The 14,332-nt window shown below is 33.7% G+C and overlaps 1 protein-coding gene across 1 annotated transcript; it reads left to right on the top strand.

Annotated features, from left to right (window-relative positions):
- Positions 1 to 3,705: 3,705 nt before the first annotated feature.
- On the top strand, positions 3,706 to 12,031 carry BARX1 (BARX homeobox 1). Its single transcript, XM_077276375.1, has 4 exons — positions 3,706 to 4,162; positions 7,815 to 8,118; positions 10,811 to 10,895; positions 11,231 to 12,031. Exons 1-4 carry the CDS (start codon positions 3,961 to 3,963, stop codon positions 11,393 to 11,395), a joined length of 756 nt encoding a protein of 251 aa, XP_077132490.1. The 5' UTR covers positions 3,706 to 3,960; the 3' UTR covers positions 11,396 to 12,031.
- The last annotated feature ends 2,301 nt before the right edge of the window (positions 12,032 to 14,332 follow it).

Raw genomic sequence — 14,332 nt, forward strand, 5'->3', positions numbered from 1 at the left:
CAAAATTGAACTGCATGACTCGGTTCAGTATGAACCTGAAACGTGTTAAGAAAAGTTACTGATTTTTCACAGCGGTCCCTTTCTCAAAACTGAACTATATGACTCGATTCAGTATGAACCTGAAACGCGTTAATAAAAGTTACTAATTCTCCACAGCGGTCCCTTTCTCAAAACTGAACTACATGACTCGGTTCAGTACGAACCTGAAACGCGTTAATAAAAGTTACTAATCCTTCACAGTGGTCTCTTTCTCAAAACTGAACTACATGACTCGGCTCAATACGAACCTGAAACGCGTTAATAAAAGTTACTAATTCTCCACAGCGGTCCCTTTCTCAAAACTGAACTACATGACTCGGTTCAGTACAAACCTGAAACGCGTTAATAAAAGTTACTAATTCTTCACAATGGTCCCTTTCTCAAAACTGAACCATATGACTCGATTCAATATGAACCTGAAACGCGTTAATAAAAGTTACTAATTCTTCACAGCAGTCCCTTTCTCAAAACTGAACTGCATGACTCGGTTCAGTATGAACCTGAAACGCGTTAATAAAAGTTACTAATTTTTCACAGCAGTCCCTTTCTCAAAATTGAACTGCATGACTCGGTTCAGTATGAACCTGAAACGCGTTAATAAAAGTTACTAATTCTTCACGGCGGTACCTTTCTCAAAACTGAAGTACATGACTCGGTTCAGTACGAACCTGAAACGTGTTAATAAAAGTTACTGATTCTTCACAGCGGTCCCTTTCTCAAAACTGAACTACATGACTTGGTTCAGTACGAACCTGAAATGCGTTAATAAAAGTTACTGATTTTTCTCAGCGGTCCCTTTCTCAAAACTGAACTACATGACTCGATTCAGTACGAACCTGAAACGCGTTAATAAAAGTTACAGATTTTTCACAGCGGTCCATTTCTCAAAACTGAACTACGTGACTCAGTTCAGTACGAACCTGAAACACGTTAATAAAAGTTACTGATTTTTCACAGTGGTCCCTTTCTCAAAACTGAACTACATGACTCGATTCAGTACGAACCTGAAACGCGTTAATAAAAGTTACTGATTCTTCACAGCGGTCTCTGTTATGACCTGGTGGGTATGGAGCGGTACTGAGATGACCTGGTGGGCAAAACCAATCATGAACTCGCTAAGGAGCAGCACTGAAATGACCTGGTGGGTAAAACAAAAATAGGACTAGCTCTGAGGAGGTGGTAACTTTACTGACCGCAATCCCTACTCCTAACACCAACACTAGAAATAGCCGTGGAGCGTTCCTATCTCTGCCTAGACGCCTCTGCACAGCCTAAGAACTAGCTACCCCTGAAGATGGAAACGGAAAGCTATCTCACCTCAGAGAAACCCCCAAAGGAAGATAGCCCCCCACAAATATTGACGGTGAGTGGAGAGGGAAAATGACAAACTCAGAAATGAAACTAGATTTTTTAGCAAAGGGGGCCAATACTACCTAAATAGACAGAGATAGAAAAGGCTACTGTGCGGTCAGTATAAAAACTAAAAGTCCACGCAGAGTTTACAAAAATAACCACCACACCGACTCATGGTGTGGAGGGACAAATCTGCGACCCCAGAGCTTCCAACTGGCCGGAATATTTCATAAAGACAAGCTGGACAAAAGAGACATAAATTGAACTGAACAGAAGGTCATAAGCAGGGAAACACCCCAAAAATAGCAGACTTATCTTAAGCTGAAAATGGACTGGCCAACAGAGAACTTCCAGGAAAGGACTGAATCCACAGGAAATACATTGACAGCTGGCATCCACTAAAGCCAAAAGCCCAGTTAAATAACAAGGCCAGGAAACCGATTAGTGACCGCAGCTGCTAAGTTCCACTTGAAACCACCAGAGGGAGCCCAAGAGCAGAACTCCCAAAAATACCATTCGCAACCACAGGATGGAGCCCAAGAACGGAATTCACAACAGGTCCCTTTCTCAAAACTGAACTACATGACTCGGTTCAGTACGAACCTGGAACGCGTTAATAAAATTTACTGATTTTTCTCAGCGGTCCCTTTCTCAAAACTGAACTACATGACTCGATTCAGTACAAACCTGAAACGCGTTAATAAAAGTTACTGATTTTTCACAGCGGTCCCTTTCTCAAAACTGAACTACATGACTCGGTTCAGTACGAACCTGAAACGCGTTAATAAAAGTTACTAATTCTTCACAGCGGTCCCGTTCTCAAAACTGAACTATATGACTCGGTTCAGTACGAACCTGAAACGCGTTAATAAAAGTTACTGATTTTTCACAGCGGTCCCTTTCTCAAAACTGAACTACATGACTCGATTCAGTAGGAACCTGAAACGTGTTAATAAAAGTTACTGATTTTTCACAGCGGTCCCTTTCTCAAAACTGAACTACATGACTCGGTTTAGTACGAACCTGAAACGCGTTAATAAAAGTTACTAATTTTTCACAGCGGTCCCTTTCTCCAAACTGAACTACATGACTCGGTTCAGTACGAACCTGAAACGCGTTAATAAAAGTTACTGATTTTTCACAGCGGTCCCTTTCTCAAAACTGAACTATATGACTCGATTCAGTACAAACCTGAAACGCGTTAATAAAAGTTACTGATTTTTCACAGTGGTGCCTTTCTCCAAACTGAACTATATGACTCGATTCAGTACAAACCTGAAACGCGTTAATAAAAGTTACTAATTTTTCACAGCGGTCCCTTTCTCCAAACTGAACTACATGACTCGGTTCAGTACAAACCTGAAACGCGTTAATAAAAGTTACTGATTTTTCACAGTGGTGCCTTTCTCCAAACTGAACTATATGACTCGATTCAGTACAAACCTGAAACGCGTTAATAAAAGTTACTGATTTTTCACAGTGGTGCCTTTCTCCAAACTGAACTATATGACTCGATTCAGTACAAACCTGAAACGCGTTAATAAAAGTTACTGATTTTTCACAGTGGTGCCTTTCTCCAAACTGAACTATATGACTCGATTCAGTACAAACCTGAAACGCGTTACTAAAAGTTACTGATTTTTCACAGTGGTGCCTTTCTCCAAACTGAACTATATGACTCGATTCAGTACAAACCTGGAACGCGTTAATAAAAGTTATGGATTTTTCACAGTGGTGCTATCTACCGGAACGTCTATCTACTACTTCTCCTCAATCTACATACAATATATACAGTATAATACTAGGTGTATAAGGCGTGTATGTTACGAATATCAATATGCAGACGCGTTTTTATCATTGTAACATTGGCAATAGCCTATTGACGTTCTCACAATGACATAATTTGCATGTATCTCTGGATACGTCTTTCTGAAGCTGTTGTTCCTAAGAATTATTATCGTTATTTATGGAGAGATCGGCTGGTAATTTAGTGTAAACTACCCCAGGAGCTGCAGATAGAGTCAGTTCTGGAGATTTATGATCTGGATAGCGCAGTGACACATTACTTAGGATCACATAATCGCCTTGTAGATCTGTTCTAAATTAAAAGTAAGAGTGAAATGTGGCTGATAATAACGTGCCCTGCTGGGAGTAACGTGTTGTTCTATGGAGGGTGCTGTTCTGCCTCTCACCATCATCACTGTAGTGTGGGAGGTCAAGGTATTACTATGCGGGACCTTATAGGCTTCTGCACAGGGCGGGGAGGAGACAAGGAACTCAGTCTCAGAAGTTTGGAAACTTTCAGGCTGCTGCACACTTTACCCAACACTAAGCAGAAACACCAGGATCCAATGCTTCTCCACCGCCCCCAGAAGTGACCCAGGCTCCTCCAACTCCACAGAAGAAGACACAGTCGCCCCTATAGGAGAATGTCAGCAAGTCAACGGGGGTCACAGAGAAGTTTGCCGGATTTGGACTACTTGCTTTAGTTTTATCCAGAACTCTGCTCGGATATAGAGAGAGAATACAATCACTTCCCCTGTAGAGCAGTCTGAAGAGGAGGCAATCATGCAGCACCCCCTGGATATTGGGGCTCACTATTTCCCACACGAAACCTTTGTTGACCACAGGTCTCATCGATACAGGAGTTTCATGATAGAAGAAATTTTAACTGACCATCAGGACCCCAAAACATCTCCGCCCACGGGAGAGCTGCTTAAATTTGGGGTACAGGCCCTTCTGTCTACCCGACCGTACCACAATCACCTGGGTAGGTTCCGCTACACACACACATATATATGTACTTTATTATTATTATTAATCGCAATTATGAATATTGTTGTTATTATTCATATATTAAAAAAGAGATAGACCCACTATGGTTAGGTAGTTGTCCCCAATTGTGTGTGACCATATAATCCTGTATGAACAGATATGAACTGTTACAAAAGTTTTCGTTTATCAGTCAGTTTATATATGAATATATGTGTATATAGTTATATATTATTATTTTTTATAAATCTTAAATGAGCAATACCTAAACCCCTACAGCCCCCTAGAGAAGCCCACATAGACAAGATTAAAAATAAAATAGACAGATCATAGATAAATGGATACATAGACATATAAGTATAATTTTAATATATTAATATAGATAGATCGTAGATAAAATAGACATAAACTTAGAAGTGTAGAAATACAGATATAAAAATTGTGGCAATGATACATTAATATCTATACATCAAAAATGTATCTCATTATCTATCTATTTATCTATCTGTCATCTATCTATTATCTATCTATCATCTATCTATCTATTTATCTCGATGTAGATAGATAATAGATAGATGATAGATAATAGATAGATCATAAATAGATAATAGATAGATAATAGATAGATAATAGATAATAAATGAAAGATACATAACAGATAGATAATAGATAGATGATAGATAATAGATAGATAATAGATAGATGATAGATAATAGATAGATAATAGATAATAAATAAAAGATACATAACAGATAGATAATAGATAGATAATAGATAGATAATAGATAGATGATAGATAATAGATAGATAATAGATAATAAATAAAAGATAGATAACAGATAGATAACAGATAGATAATAGATAGATAATAGATATTTTTTTATTTTTTTTACCTATTCATGCATGATTGCTTACTCCTGGACAATATCTAAAATTACATTTTTAGGAGAGCTAGCCAAATATGTGGACAAATTCACTATACAGTAATAAATGTCTTTGAGTTACATGCCAACTATACAAACGTGTATATATATATATATATATATACTTGCATGTAAAAAAGTGTATATTTTCCACAGTATATTAAAAATGGGGAAAAAAATAACGAAAAATAATCACTCTTTTTTTTCCCATTTCATTCACTGGTTTTGATTCAAGGTTACAAGGTTTTTACCTGTAGCTGACTGAGTCTCAGACATTCTGGAAAACAGAAGAAAGGCTATGGCTATTAAGTGTATATATATATATATATATATATATATATATATATATATATATATATATATATATATATATATATATTTATCATATCTAAAAAGAATACTCATAAGATTACCATTAATAGTCATAATATTAACTATGGATAAAAATGTATAATAAGAAAATAACAGTATATATATATATATATATATATATATATATATATATATATATATATATATATATATTACTACAACCTATTATTTTTCTCATTATATATATTAATTATAATATTGTTATAGTATAATGTCCTAATTAATCATAATAATTTTAGCATAATGACTATTATTGATATTCTCATGTGAATTGTTTTTATGATTACCATTTTCATCATTATATACCAAATATTGAAATGCTCAGTGACAGTAATATCTACGTATTTTCCTTAAATACAAACAGAATACCGTAAGGTCTCGAGATAATAATAATAATAATAGTAAATGATAGAACCTATAAAGTTAGAAAGTTGAAAATTCTGTCCCTTTGTTATTTATACAGTCTGTTATATTCTAGTTCTAAAAAAAAAATCTAATTTATATAAAGTTTAAATTGTGAAAAGAGCCGTTTGTCTCACGTTTGCGGATCAGTCATGTAAATAGTTCTTGAGATCGGTGGCTCTGGTATCCATTTAGAAATACTACTTTTTTACCTTTAGTATTTGTATTATAGGTATTTTATGTTATTCTCATATCACATCAGTTATGTCAAATCTCAGATTGTAATTGTTTCTATTTCTGGTTATTTAAAGTGCAAAAGTAGCTTGATAGAAAGGTTTGTCAATGTACAGATATGAATTAGTGTCATCTGTTTTTTAGATTGGTATTTCTATTTTCCACGTATTTACTATGATCTGTCTATGTTATTGGTGAACTTGTGTAAGCGAATTTCTCTATAGGGCTGTAGGGGTTTAATATATAACATTATATATATATATATATATATATATATATATATACTGTATATATATATATATATATATATATATATGTATATATATATATAAAAACGTATATATATATTTGCACATATATAACACTTATAAACTTAATATAAGTATATATACATATTATAAAATATGTAAAAAAATAGAAAAATTATAATAGCTATATTGTATATCATATATATATATATATATATATATATATATATATACCATATATATATAGAGAGAGTGAGAGATAGATATATAAAATCAAATTTAGGTAAAACTAGATTAAATTATAAATATTATTATAATTATGATTATTTAAAGCACAGAGATCGATAGATAGTAAGATAGATAAATGGGAAATATAGGAGATGTATAGATTGCTAAATAAATATGTAGATAAAATGTGTAGATTCATGATAGGTATATAGTGGATCAATAATATATTCACATAAAAAATAGATTGATAAATAGTTTGATCTGTAAATAGATAGAAAGAAATGTAGATAATAAATCAGTTACTTTTTAGAAAAATATAGCAGCTATATGCATAGAATCTGAATAGAATCTGACAGCAGATGAATATGGTGTTTTAATATTTTCTTTCTCCAGAACCAAAAATATTCTGGTCCTAAAAAAGTTTAGAAAATGTGATAATTGTAGGGCAATGCACAAATAAATTGTGAAATAATAATATTTTTTTTACTTACCGTATGTATATACGTTTTTATTCTATGTTATGTGTATTCTAAACAAAAAATGAAAATTTGGTTTCTTAATTCTGGCATGTAAAATAGGGTATGTTTTCAAGAGTATATTAAAAGCAGAAAAAATAAATGGGAAAAAAACAAATCACTCTTCTTTTTTTTTCCATTTCATGCAATGGGTTTGATGTGAGATTTTTACCTGTAGCTAACTGAGTCCCAGAGAGAGCTCTGGTTATTAAGAGAAAAAAAAAAGAAAGCAAAAAAAGGAAAACAAGAGATAGATAAACATGGTAGATGATGAAAGAAAGAAATGAAATGAACAGAGAAAGAATGAAAGAAAGAGAAAAAAGGGAGAAAGAAAAATAACAAAAGGAGGAGCATAAGAAAGAATAAAAGAAAGAGAAAGAATAAACGTAAAAGAGAAAGAAGTAACGAGAACGAATGAATGCATGAATGAATGAAAGAGAAAAGAAAGAAAGGACAAATGAGATGATAGAATGATGTGTACCTCTTCCTTCCTTTGCTTTCTGCATATATTATTCCGGGGGGCACTTACATATTGCGTATGTGTGTATTAGGCAGCTACATTACTACGTTAATATCAGTAGCGCTTGTGTGAATGATAATAATGGCTACTGGGTTTATGTGTTATATATGAGATTTGTGGAGACAAGCTATGATCATGTTTCCACCCCTGATCATTTAAGTTATTAGGAATACTTTATCTGACCTGCTCATTCATGTGTCTTCTACAGCTCTACTGAAGGCAGAACAAGCCTCCATGTTCAAGTTTCCCCTGAGCCCCTTGAACTGCCCGGGACTGAGCTCTCCCATCAGCTCGGCCCTTCTGGCTGCCAGCTCGGGTCTGCAAGGAGGGTCAGGGTCTCCTCATCACCTGCCACTAGAACTGCACCTCAGGGGGAAATTAGAGGCAGGAATCTCGGAGCAGGGAAGCAAGGCCAAAAAGGGGAGAAGAAGCCGGACAGTGTTTACTGAGCTGCAGCTGATGGGGCTGGAGAAGAGGTTTGAAAAACAGAAGTATCTCTCCACACCTGACAGGTAACCATTCTCACCATCATCATCATCACCATCCTCACCATCCTCACCATCATCATCATCACCATCCTCACCATCCTCACCATCATCATCATCACCATCCTGACCATCCTCACCACTATCATCATCATCACCATCCTCACCATCCTCACCATCATCATCATCACCATCCTGACCATCCTCACCACTATCATCATCATCACCATCCTCACCATCCTCACCATCATCATCATCACCATCCTCACCATCCTCACCATCATCACCATCACCATCCTCACTATCTTCACCATCATCATCATCACCATCCTGACCATCCTCACCATCATCATCATCACCATCCTCACCATCATCATCATCACCATCCTCACCATCATCATTACCATCCTCACCATCCTCACCATCATCATCATATCATTTGAATGAGCTTAATGCTACAATAGGCTTTTAAAGACACAATAACATTAAGTGTATTGTATCTCTACTGTGAAATTGCATAAAGTATCAATAATGTCTATGTTATCAGCCATTAAGGCTGACTGTAGGGGTTCTGCAATGAAAATACATAAAATGTTTTCCCCCCAAGATGACGTCATTATCTACAGTTCTGGAAATGTTTACAAGTAAATATGTCAAGTAGAATAATAGCTTTTCCATAGATTTCCATTTACTGGCCCTTTAAATAAGTTGGGATTTATGGAATCCGCTGAATATTGAGCATCTAATGAGCCACCGACATCAGACCGTTACACGGAGCTCATTGTGATCTCACGTAATAAGAATCCGGTGCTCAAAATGGCATGATATGAGGCGGTCCCTTCTAACAGGATCTTCCTCATATTATGCCATTTTGAGCGCCAGATTCTTTTCCATATATTTAAGGGTCGGGCCCCTATCTGAGCACCAACCATTTCTAGGAGTGACGTATATCAATACTACGCATCTCACATAATAAGCATATATTATGTAGAATTTATTTAAGACTAAGATACATTAAAAAACCTCTAAAATTAAATTATTCATCCAATTTGAAGCATTATTATCCTAAACCCTGACAGCATTAGCATATAGCACAAATTACACTTGCCTTTAGGTATCCCCAAGGCTTTGAGCCTAATACTGGGCAATATGGTATTTGTATTAAGCTGTCTTATATTAAATCTAAACCACTTTTTTTTTTTTAAATAAAGTAAATATTTGCACTTATTAACCAATTAAATCGTTTTATTTATAAATGTATTTAGACAATATAATGTTCGCACATTGCGTTTTGCTGTGTTTTTTTCTGCAGGCAAATCCTGCTGTCTTGGCAGTAAAGAAGCTGCTTAAAAAAAGAGGAGATTTCGCTGAGTTTTCTGCACCAAAATGCAGCAAACCTGATCCCTGCGATTTTGTTGCATTTTTGCTGTGTTTTTGCTCTTACTCATTCCTTTCTATGGGTGCAAAAGCACAGAAAGAAGCGACATTCTGCAGTTTCATAAACGCAGCAGTTTTCCAATTCAGTCAGGAAAAAAACAAATGTGTGCATCAGATTTCTGAAATCACAGTCTTTGCTGATACTGTAAAACGCAGCTTTTAATTTTCATAAAAAAATGCAGCAAAAAAAAAACTCAGCAAAAACACAACGTGTGAATACAGCCTTACAGTTAATTTAATGTTTTACATCCAACGTGCATGATATACAGGTTACCGTATATAAAAAATAGTAAAAAAATAAAAACATAAATGATTATACTAGATATTTTCATTCTCTATCTATCCATCTATCTAACACACATCAATCTATCTATTATCTATCTATCTATTATCTATCTATCTATTATCTATCTATATATTATCTATATATCTATCTATTATCTATCTACCTACTATATATCCATCAATCTATATATTATCTATCTATCTATCTATCCATTATCTATCATCTATCTATATATCTATCTATCTATCTAGCTATTATCTATCTATCATCTATCTATCTATTATCTATTATCTATCTATTATCTATCTATCCATTCTCTCTCTATCTATTATCTATCTATCTATATATTTTCTATCTATTATTTATCTATTATCTATCTATCACCTATCTATCTATCTATCTATCTATCTATCTATCTATCTATCTATCTATCTATCATCTATTATGTATCTATCTATCAATCTATCTATCTATCCATTACCTATCTATCTATCTATCTATCTATCTATCTATCTATCTATCTATCTATTATCTATCTATTTAGCTATTATCTATCTATTATTTGTCTATGATCTATGTATTATTTATCTATCTATCTATCTATCTATTATCTATCTGTCTAGTATTTATCTATTATCTATCTATCTATCTATCTATCTATCTATTTACCATCTCCTTTTGTATAAAAATAACTATATTCTCCTTTAGTAAAAAAATGTTTGTACTGTATATACTTTTTCTTTCTTTCTTTCTTTCTTTCTTTCTTTCTTTCTTTCTTTTTCTTTCTCTCTTTCCTTCTTTCTTTCCTTCTTCCTTTCCTCATGTATCCCTTTTTCATAAAAATAACTATTCTTCTTTAGTAAAAAAAAAGAGTTGAAACAAAACTCGAAAAAGTAGTAGTGAGAATATTGTGAGTTTATTCCCTCGTTTCAGCTGCCAGGCTGCAGCCTTTATCCAGCATTTGTTATAGATTACTTTCTCCTTCATGTTTTCCAGGATAGATCTGGCAGAATCTCTGGGACTTAGTCAGCTACAGGTGAAAACCTGGTATCAAAACCGACGCATGAAATGGAAAAAAATAGTGAGTGCATTTTTTCCATATATTTTGTTTTACTTTTCTGTTTTTCAGAGTACTGTGCAAAGCACAGATTATTTTACATAACATTCTATTACATTTTGTTTAATGTGTAAATAATATACGCATGAAAAATAAGTAAAAAAAATAATATTGCTATAATGAGTATTGATTAGCTGTGGTTGATAGATTCCTAAACTTTTTTTGGGAACTGGAATATTTTTGTTTTAGTGAAGCAAAATATTAAAAACCTGTATCCCATTTACAGGACGAAGTGAGTTTCTATGTTTATATCTGTTGTTTTTTTTTCTTCTAAAAAAGTCCATCTGTTTGTGCTTAAGGTTTTACAAGGTGGGGGACTTGAATCTCCAACTAAACCCAAAGGTCGTCCAAAGAAAAATTCCATCCCGAGCAGCGAGCAACTTTCGGAACAGGAGAGAGCAAAGGAGGCAGAAAAACAGATGGAGGAGCTGGACTCACCTTGTGAGGTCAATCAGGAGGAGTAAAGGGAGTAATGAAGACCCCATAGCGGTGCCACAAAAATGAATGGAGGAGCGCACTGATTTACCCCAAGGAGAACTTATTGAAACTCACCTCCAAGAGGATAAGAGTTCTTAAGATGGAGCATGTCACAAAGAGGTTTACTAAGAAGCACTGGGACTAATTTAAAGCAACACAAGACTTATCTAAGAAGGTGCACAGAAAATTTCTAAGGAACAAAAACACTTACCTACTGTATGGTCCAGACCATACACTAAAGACTCAGTCGAAGGCCCTGTTGGCTGTATTATGGGATTTTAGGCCACAGCTTAGCTAATATTTTGGCCCCCATTGGTACAAAACCCTGTTAAATATGCTGTCTTCAGAATGTGGATTTCTCTAATTCATGGAAATAGGGATTTAAGCTACAGATTCTCTTTTGTTATCTCACCAGAAGATACAGTAACACGAGCTGAGTGGCACAAGGGTTAGTAGACTATTCTCTAATCTTCCTTGTCCTTTGTATTTAATATTATATTTGTATGTGTTTCAGTGTATATATGTTAAACTACACAAACATTTCTAACATTGTTCTGTATGAGTTTTTGCCATGTTAAATTTTGTATTTTTATCTATTAAAATGTATAAATGGTTTTTCACAACATGGCCTGCTGTCATGTATTACTCTCCGGCTAGGGGCCCAGGTTCAGCTTCCACACAGCCCACAGACCAGATATAATATCAGGGCAATGTCCAGTGTCTTTTCTCTGATTCAATCAGAAATTGCCGTGTATGTAGCAGACAAGAGCCGTAATGACGATTATATAGAAATCTGGCTACTTGGTCATTGTCAGTATTCCCACCTTCTGCTATAGAAATGTGCTATGTTAATAGGGAGGCGGAATTCCAAAACTGCATTATAAGGTCATTTATGTTCATTGAAGTCTTCTCTATTTCCACGTGATCTTAATATTTCGCATAGTAATGGAGATTTTAATTGTCAGTTTTATAGGTCGTTCTTAATTTTTGACTTTTTTCTTTGTTTCTATTTTTTTCTTTCTTTCTTTCTTTCTTTCTCTTTCCTCCTTTCTTTGTTTCTAGCACTTACAGTATATCTATCTATTGTTCTTTCTTTTTTCTTTTTCATTCTCTAACTAGAACTAACAGTATATCTTTCTATAGCTTTCGTTCTCTCTTTCTTTTTCTTTCTTTCTTTCTTTCTTTCTTTCTTTCTTTCTTTCGCATGTACTTACAGTATATTTAGCTTTATTTATTTCTCTAGGTAGTATAGCAAATCGTTCTATAGCTCTTTCTTTCTTTCTTTCTTTCTTTCTTTCTTTCTTTTCTTCTCTAGTACCTACACTGTGTCTTTCTATTTCTTTATTGTCACTCTATCTTAGTGTAACAAATATTTTACTAATGAATATAATTTTTGATATATTTACATTTATTACCTTTTTAGTATTTTATACCTTTCCAAAAAGCATCTATATGTCCACATCACTGTTCCCTGTAAGCTGTGCGCTCTGGAAATGATAAAGTAAAAAAAAATCCTAATTGTTGTTGAACTCATTGATCCTCGTTAGTATGTTGTTTTCACTGTTTCCTATCCAGTGTGTACAGCTTGGAGGGAACTGTGGTCCACATATTTCTAGTCTATCTCCTATCTATCTATCTATCTATCTATCTATCTATCTATCTATCATCTATCTATCTATTATCTATCTATTTATTATCTGTCTATCTATCTATTATATATCTATCTATCCATCTATTATATATCTACTATCTATCTATCTATCTATCTATCTATCTATCTATCTATCTATCATCTATCTATCTATTATCTATCTATCTATTATCTGTCTATCTATCTATTATATATCTATTATCTATATATCTCTCTATTATCTATCTATTATCTATCTACTATCTATCTATTATCTATCTATCTATCTAGCTATCTATTATCTATCATCTATCTACTATCTATCTATCTATCATCTCTCTATCTATTATCTATCTATCTATATATTATCTATCATCTATCTATTATCTATCTACTATCTATCTATTTATCTATCTATCATCTATCTATCTATCTATCTATCTATCTATCTATTATCTATCTACTATCTATCTATCTATCTATCTATCTATCTATCTATTATCTATCTATCTATCTATCTATCTATTATCTATCTATCTATCTATATATTATCTATCTATCTATCTATCTATCTATCTATCATCTATCTATCCATTATCTATCATCTATCTACTATCTATTTATCTATCATCTATCTATCTATTATCTATCTATCTATATATTATCTATCATCTATCTATTATCTATCTACTATCTATCTATTTATCTATATATCATCTATCTATGTATCTATCTATCTATTATCTATCTATTATCTATCTATCTATCATCTATCTATCTATCTATCTATCTATCTATCTATCTATTATCTATCTACTATCTATCTATCTATTATCTATCTATCTATCTATCTATCTATCTATCTATCTATCTATCTATTATCTATCTATCTATATCTATCTATCTATCTATCTATCTATCTATCTATTATCTATCTATCTATCTATCTATTTATCTATCTATCTATCATCTATCTATCTATTATCTATCTATCTATCTATCTATCTATCTATCTATCTATATCTATTATCCATCGATCATCTATCGTCTGTGTCTGACATTACACATTTATGCCTATGCAGCATTTCCTCCACACTGCTGCTGATCTCCCAGAATACAGGTGGTCTCAGGCAGTTCTATTACCCTTTACCCCCTCATACACTTGAGTCTGTCAATCAAGAAAAGAAATAGCTTGGGTGTGCTGAAAAGACCCTCTTCATACAGGATCGTTCTTGTGCTAGAAATGGTAAAAAGGGAACTTCATACTTAGAGCTAATTGCGCCGGTTCCTCAGC

The sequence above is a fragment of the Ranitomeya variabilis genome, chromosome 8 (assembly GCF_051348905.1).
Source record: "Ranitomeya variabilis isolate aRanVar5 chromosome 8, aRanVar5.hap1, whole genome shotgun sequence".
Classification (NCBI taxonomy): Eukaryota; Metazoa; Chordata; class Amphibia; order Anura; family Dendrobatidae; genus Ranitomeya; species Ranitomeya variabilis.